At 41.6% G+C, this 7,661-nt stretch overlaps 2 protein-coding genes across 4 annotated transcripts in view; one reads left to right on the forward strand and one right to left on the reverse strand.

Annotated features, from left to right (window-relative positions):
- Positions 1-1,232: 1,232 nt before the first annotated feature.
- LOC118410307 (probable gluconokinase) lies at positions 1,233-3,796 on the reverse strand. The gene is made up of 5 exons (XM_035811885.1): positions 3,663-3,796; positions 3,477-3,507; positions 3,250-3,336; positions 2,453-2,496; positions 1,233-1,965 (listed from the first exon to the last, which is right to left on the reverse strand). Exons 1-5 carry the CDS (start codon positions 3,698-3,700, stop codon positions 1,596-1,598), a joined length of 570 nt encoding a protein of 189 aa, XP_035667778.1. The 5' UTR covers positions 3,701-3,796; the 3' UTR covers positions 1,233-1,595.
- Positions 3,797-3,824: 28 nt separating this feature from the next.
- LOC118410303 (3-hydroxy-3-methylglutaryl-coenzyme A reductase-like) overlaps positions 3,825-7,661 on the forward strand; it is a 19,170-nt gene continuing 15,333 nt past the window's right edge. Inside the window, exons 1-2 of one of the 3 annotated variants that reach the window (XM_035811875.1) lie at positions 3,854-3,992; positions 6,569-6,675. Coding sequence is in view for 1 of the 3 variants with exons in the window: in XM_035811873.1 (XP_035667766.1) it covers positions 6,803-6,805 (3 nt within the window). In the remaining 2 variants the exon portion in view is untranslated. The other 2 variants (XM_035811874.1, XM_035811873.1) reach the window with 2 other exon arrangements.

Here is a 7,661-nt window from a genome sequence, read left to right on the forward strand (position 1 = left end):
GGAATATCGCGGCTTATGTAATAATTGATGACAGAACTGTGACCCCATCCTTCCACATATCGATTTGAGGTGTTTTTTCTACCAAACTAAAGTAGGGCCAAGTTTAGCACAGCAGGATATCTTACTTATTTTGTATATGTTGAGATTCAGAGGAGTGGATTATGGACTTAAGGACCATGGCAGTGGAGTACAACTAAGCTGAGAAGACCTCCATGGATTGGCCTGGTACTGTTTCGTCTATAGTGAAGAAGGCAGTGGCCTTATAGTTCACGCCTGAAAAAAAATCCACTACAGTGGAAATTGTGTGGAATACAACTTAGCTCAGCGGGCGCCCATGTCTCGGCATGGTACTTGTAAGCACGAAGTCCACACCCTTGGAGTTCCCTAACCCGAAAAGTTAACGGCAGTGGGATATACAACTAAGGTAAGAGGACCCATATAATGATAATTATCTCGGCCTGGTACTGGTCCGTATACAGAAACGAAGTCCACACCCTTAGAGTTCACGCCTGAAAAATCCAAGGCAGTGGAATACAACTAAAGCTGAGAGGACCTATATAACTCGGCCTTGTAATGCGCGGTCTAGAGGCACGAAGTCCACGCCTTTGGAGTGAACGCTTGAAAAGGCCAAGCAAAGAGGGTGAAAAAAGGTCCAAGGCAGTGGAATAGAACTAAAAATAAAACCCAGAGGACCCGTAATTTTGGCCTGGTGCTGGTCCATCTACAGGCACGAAATCCAGGTCCTTGGAGTTGAGGAGAAGAGTTCACTCCTAAGAAGTCCACGGCAATGAATGCATGCAACTAAGCCGAGAGGACTCGTATGGCTTGGCTTGGTAGATGTTGGTTCTGAGCCGTCATCTAATAGCGGTTATTCAATAGAAGGATCATGTACCAAGTAGGTGTGGCTGACCGCTACCAGACAAGGTAGGTGTCGCTGCCACACTGCAAGCAATCACTGTAATACTGATCAGACAAGGTAGGTGTCGCTGTGACACTTACAATTTTAGTTAGCGGAAACTACACGAATATGAAAAAGTTTTCCTTCATGAACTGGTTGGAAAAAACTACATAACGTTACATAAAAACTGGACTTGACAATTTTCAAGAAGCATGTGCATCTACTGTACTGTGGTGGTTTGCTTTTTTCAAGCTGAAAACTTAATATTCTTGCTTAGTATTAGTATTAGCCCTTATCTTTACCCCAGTGTTTAAAAAAAAAATCAAAAACATTATTTTGCTGTTTTGGTCCTTATTTGTTCTAAAAAGATCTAAGAGCCAACAAACTGAATTGGTATGAGAGTTGGACTTTAACCTAAATACAGTAGAATACAATATACTAGAAAGATAAGCTTATTTATCTGTTTGACTTTCCTGTTTTTGCCTCCAACTCTTAACTCTATCCTTTTCTATTGCCAACTTCATGTCAACTTTACAATGATTTGGTAATTGTCCATGACTACAGCCATTAGTGGTTGTGCTATATTAACAGACACGCTGTTTTCAGATTCATCAGGTTCCTCCAGTGTGAGAAACTGGGAATCCAGTAGACCCGCCGGCATGAAGTGTCCAGTCCTCAACTCTACTCTTAAAACACTTTATATCAACTCCACAATGATTTGGTAAATGTCCATTACTACAGCCATCAATGGTTGTGCTATCTCAACAGACACGCTGTTTTCAGATTCATCAGGTTCCTCCAGTGTGAGAAACTGGGAGTCCAGTAGACCCGCCGGCATGAAGTGTCCAGTCCTGCTCTCCAGCCGACTCCTGACCACATCTTTACTCCCTTTCAGATATACAAAAAGGACATTTGGTCTTGGAGAGTCAGAGTGTTGATGAGGTATACGTGGAGACACACTTGAAGTGCTTGGATCCTGAGGAACTTGACCAGTTGTCAAGACTTCTCTGTAAGACTTCTTAAGAGCAGAACAGGCGAGAACACCAGATCTCCCTTCAGATGCCCAACTGTAAAGGAAAAGGGCTTTGCTGTAGACTTGTCCTAGTGACTTACGACATAATGTTCCAGCAATATTACCAAAAAAAGGCAACAGTAACAAGGAGATAGAACTGTACCAAGGATAGCTTTCTGAGTTAGAATTGAGCTCAACACATAACATCTGCTTGGACCAGCCATTGATTATGTAAATCAATCCTAGCCAAGTCAGTCAGCCTGCTGTGAAGTCTGGTAGGACAGTGGCTAGGTTTAAACAGTTATGCATTTTCCAAGTCGACTTCGAGTTGACTCCACTGGAATTTACAGCGGAGCCAACTCAGGACTGTTAAACAGCAATTTTCCTAGGGTTGAAATGAGTAACCAATTAATCTAATCATGACTCTAGTTGCGAGGGAGAACGGCTTTTATGATTACTAGTATACTGACTATAATGTATGCAGAAGGTATTTACACTATTCTTAGCAGCTGCAAGCTAGCAGTCTTTTATATAATACCTACCTGCAAATTAAAGTGTGCAGTTTTCTCAGCCATGGATATCTGTCCTGGAATGAGGAAATTAGAAGTAAATGATAAAAGGATGAACAAAGTCGTCTACTATCATACAATTCATAACTTGTGCATCTTTGTAATGTGTGGGTTAACATCCTAAAATATCTAAACGGGGGTGTTTCTCACTCCTTACAATATTGTTCTCGACATGGTACCATGCACATGCCATTATCATACGTGTTTGAGTACACCTGGAGTCAATCAAAACTCCCTGTTAAGAGTAAAGTTGATTCCGAATTCCGAATATAGTAAGCACAAGATATTATGGACCCTCCTTCCCACATCCATGCCGTGTTCCGTACCTGGTTATAACCGGGATAGCGTATTCCCCCAAAGTAGCAACTTTGCGCACTTGTAGCTCACAAACCCCGGAAGTTAGGGACTTAGGCCTTGTTCAGCCGCCCGGGGTCACTTTCCGAGGTCAGCAGCCAACCCTGGCATTAATAGCATTTTATAGGGCTGAAACTCTGGCAGTTTAAGGGCAGATATCATTAACGCTGGTTCACCTTTATCCGCGGGGTAACCTTTATTCGTTGTTATTCCAAGCAGGGTATTTAGGTACATCAAGGGAATAGGCGGTACTTCTAAACTGCAAAAATACTGAAAATATTGCAATTTGAAACCGATGTCTGTTGATGTGATGTCCCCAAATAACCCTGTTTTTAAAAGCAACGGATATAGGTTACCAAACGGATAAAGGCGAACTAGCGTTATCAATCTTATGTAACACAACAACATTGTCTAACCTCATCTGTAAGTGGCACTCCAGCAGACATCTTCTGTTTGTTGACATCTGGGTGGAACAAATCAGCATCTGCAAACTCCCAGGACAGCTTACGGGGCAACAAAGATGTGAGTTTAAAATCATCACAACAATCAGTTAATCCATCATAGAATGGCAAGTGACAACTGTTGTTTTGACCAGAGCGGAAGATGACTTTAAGCCTGTAAATATAATCAAGGTTACATATACCTTTTCTGCAAGCGCCTGTCCAACAGATGTTCTGTAATACAAAATAGAGGAAGTGGTCATAAAGTGCATAAGTGATAATAAAGTCCTCTGAAGTTCAACCATCGTTCGAAGCAGGTTGGTTCAATATTTCGAAAAACATTTCCCTTGCTTTATGCAGGAGATCTGTAACGAACGAATGCCACTCACTTCCCACACCCACAAACGCCCATCAACACGACGATCATCGCTTCAACAGCTCTCCTGTCAGTTCATCATGATCGTGTGATAGCCAACAGCTGATCGATCATGTGGGTTATTCAACTTCCGGGTTTCCCCACTCTTCTAAAGCATGCTGGGATTAATCGTGACGTCACCATTCGCGTTTGGGATGATGACACACATACTGGCAGACGAAACACGTACGGTAGAAAATGTCTTAAACTGGCCGTCTAGAGAAATTTCCAAGACATCTGTATAGCATCGAAGATTCATATAAGTCAGGTTGAAGTGTCTGCACTGCTTTAAGACCATTTGCTGGTAAGTAATTGTGGGAAAACCTTGCGTTGTCAGGGATTCTAAGCGAGGGGGAGGGGGGCAACAAGTTACACAAACGTGGATTTTCATATGATGTAATATGTTTCGATCGAGTATTTGGTGTCCAAAATCAAAGGTCTTGGATGTCTGTGTGAAATAAATGTTACTGTCAGTTAATGAGTTTAAACAGGATTGAACAAGGAAGTCGCATCATAATTTTATTTTTGATCGCTGTATGTCGGCGTCCCTTCCGTAAACTGGGAAGGTCAAGTATGAGCAAGGAGCTTTTATCAGTAGGAGAGAGTACGGATTAGTTTCCATTGTTCGTATGTTCGTAGCGGGCGACAAAATTTTATTAACACCAACGTGTCAAAAACCCGCATCTGCATACATTTCACCCACGCAAGCTTTTGTTTTCCATTTGTTTTGTGGTCATTTTCAAGGTGTGGCGGCCTGGGGATACAAACATTGTGTGTAGCGATCTGATTTTTGCGATTTTGTTGACGATGTTGAACAGAAGAGTAACTTCGGAATACATACAGCGGCGGCAATATTCTCTCTGACTAAGGGTGACATTTCAAAGTCATACGGCGACCGGACAGCGCCGCCGCTCGGGTACGGGCTAAGCCTAAAGGCCGCGTAGCACAGTGGTAGTGTATTCGGCCCGTGACCGAGAGGTCGCCGGTTCGAATCCGCCTGCCGTGTTGCCGGTCTTGTGCCCTTGGGAAAGGCACTTTACACGTCTTTCCTCACTTTACTCAAGTGAAAAATGAGTCGTCCCTCGGATAGGACATTAAATGGAGGTCCCGTGTATGGGGAGAGCCATACCCCATGCACGTTAAAGAACCCCCATACGTGCGATGGTGCGGTATGTGGACCAAAAACTTACAGTCTTGTGTACGTCTTACGTACCGTGCTTGCAGCCCTCAGCCTAATGAGGTTAAGCACGTATAAAGAAGAAGAAGAAGAAGAAGAAGAAGAAGGCAAAATTGTCTGAGTCAAATTCTACGAAAAAAAACTGGTAATATTCCTACAATTAATGATGACTGTAAAAAACCTGACTCAATGATCACAGGTACCAAGTTTTTTTTAAGTATGCAACAGATATATTTCATAAATCGATACAAATACAAAGTTCAAATGCCTGGAGAACTCAAGACAAAAAAAGAAAACCCGATCGTAACGAAAACCATGAAAACTATGCTCTCCCGCCTTACATTTGTACCTTCACCTCATTCCAGGCACGCTGTATCCTCTAAAAACACGGGCGGCTCGACAAAAATGAGCAAGGTTCGACCAACAGTGAACACGCCATTTTACCGAGCACATCATCAACAGTTACAAAAAAATATCAGCTACTCTAAATGAAGAAAAACGTCATATTTTTTTAGTAGCCATCTGAAAATACATGTGACAATTCATAATTCTATCGCAAGAAAACAGACCTCGATCCGCGAAAATAGGCCTAAACTGGCCCATGTTTGTTGTACGGCGAAGAGAAACATATCAAACTGTCCGCCATTTTGCCCTCTACCCCAAGATGACGTAGTCACATACCTGCCGAGTTTTCCAAATAAGGGAATCGTCGGAAACCTGACCCACTTCGCCTCTTGCCGATCGGGCTTCGGGCTGGCTCGAGGGCTATGACGTCATGGTGTGGCTCATTAGCATAGAAACCGCGCCAACCAGCGCTACGAACATCTTATCAAAGGAACACCGTGACGGGCAGTAAACAAAGCGGCGCTGCGGGATTTAAGGGGGCGAAACAAAGGCGCACTGCGGCCGGGTAACTCCATACTCTCTCCTACTGATAAAAGCTCCTTGGTATGAGATTTGTGTACAACTCAATATAGATTAAGCTTCAATTTACTTTCAAATATCATAGCCTATGAAATATGGTGCATTTAAGTCTTTCTTAATAGTTACATTTAAGCTGACATTTCACGTGTAATTTGGTACGGGACTCAAATCCGAGTACATTGTATTGTCTTTTCAAGTTCAAAAGCAAAGAGCTCTCTTATTTCATCTGTCATCAAAATTGCCATTTCCATTTATATGCAGTACTAGTATTCGGAAGGCCTCTATGGTCAGGTTTTCGAGTTTTGGAGACTATTTATCTAGTAAAAAGTGCTATTTTTAGAGTGTGCAAATCGCAAGTTAGATTGGCAATGAATAGACATAGCTCTTTTTATAGGGATTAATTTGAAAAACAACAACAAGAAGACAAGACATTCACCAGATACAGTCTATACATGTACTTCAATCGACAGCACCCCTTTTACTTGGAGGCAAATTTGCTTGGAATTGTGTAAAGGAGAAATAAGGCTATGGTAGGTCGCAATGTACTATTTGACCACATGGCTGCTATGCCCCCTACTGATCATTATGAAAACTGCAGCTAAAATGACAACTTACTTTGGGCCTAACTGATGGATGTGGCCATTTTTTCGAAGTCCAGTGATGATTATTGCCATCTGATAAAAGGTCAGAATACATGCCTCTTTATCTGTTACACATAAGCAAATTCATTACCTATTCAAACTAGTGCATATAATGGAAATCTTTCTATGTCACCTCAGCCCATCCTTGCCTCTGATTGGTCAGTTTAGAACCTGATGATTTGGAATTGCCAATCACAGGCAAGAAGAGGGATCAGGTGGGGGTGTGACTCTGAGCTTCAATTCAGGTTAGCTATCTATAAAAGAACCCGGTTAGGAGTTTGAGATAGGATTTAGGCTTCTAAGTTCTACTAGTCCAAGCCCCCTTGTCATATCCAGAAAATTTAGTAGAGCACTCAAAGGAGACTGTTAAATATGGTATGTGTTCTTATTCCTTGTCTTAGTACTTTTTTATGGCTTTAGAATTGTAGTTTTCTGCAATAAGAAGTTGTCAAATGAGAAATTTTGGCTTTTCTAGGTCAAATTATATTCATCACCGGTAAAAGGATGATGCAATGGGGGTAGAGTAGACTAGACTTTCATGAAGCCGTATATGTTTTACAAAAGATTTGGAAGGTCTCTAGATTTGTCTTAAAGTTACCAGTACACCATCAAGGTTTAAAATTCATATTTGGGAACAGGTTCACCAGTGCATCTGACCAAGAAATTCAGGTGCAACCAAAAAATGTGGCTGCACAATCTAATTATTATAATTTGAAATTAATCTGTCCCTCTTCATAGCTAGAATCTGAAATTCTATGGCTAACTTTAAACTAGTGATATAAGAAGGCCATGAAGTAGAAAACAAGAAAGTAAGGTCTTGCTGTTGTAGTATGTCGAGTCTATATATAATCAAAGATTCCGGCAAAAAAAAAAGCAGTTGGTCCCCAGTATGTGTAAGACCAGGAGGTTATATCACGCGTGCAGCGGGGTATCAAGCCCGTCCAATCTCCTCTTCGTCTTGATATAACCTCCTTGGTAAGACTGTGGTTATAAGCCGTGAGTAAGTGAATATGTGTTTTTAGATGGATTGTAAATTCCCTTTCATTGATCCCAACTGCTATAAAAAGGATTTGAGATTAAAGCTTGTTTATCAATGATAGGATTAGGTTTTGATATTTTGTCATCATATTCTATAGGTTTGATGCATACTATGTGTTCTTTTGTCCTGAGTGATGTGGTCAGGCACTGGAATTGCAGTTATAGATGCCATTTATATAGCCTGGTATCCAGC

The sequence above is a fragment of the Branchiostoma floridae genome, chromosome 2 (assembly GCF_000003815.2).
Source record: "Branchiostoma floridae strain S238N-H82 chromosome 2, Bfl_VNyyK, whole genome shotgun sequence".
NCBI lineage: Eukaryota > Metazoa > Chordata > Leptocardii > Amphioxiformes > Branchiostomatidae > Branchiostoma > Branchiostoma floridae.

What these genes read in the sequence shown, in the direction of transcription:
- LOC118410307 (XM_035811885.1), bottom strand. Translation starts at nt 3,700, where the DNA reads ATGATCGTCGTGTTGATGGGCGTTTGTGGGTGTGGGAA. An exon ending in GGCGTTTGTGGGTGTGGGAA is followed by an intron (nt 3,508 to 3,662) that starts GTGAGTGGCATT and finishes TTTGTATTACAG; the next exon opens with AACATCTGTTGGACAGGCGC. An exon ending in CTGCACACTTTAATTTGCAG is followed by an intron (nt 1,966 to 2,452) that starts GTAGGTATTATA and finishes TTTCCTTTACAG; the next exon opens with TTGGGCATCTGAAGGGAGAT.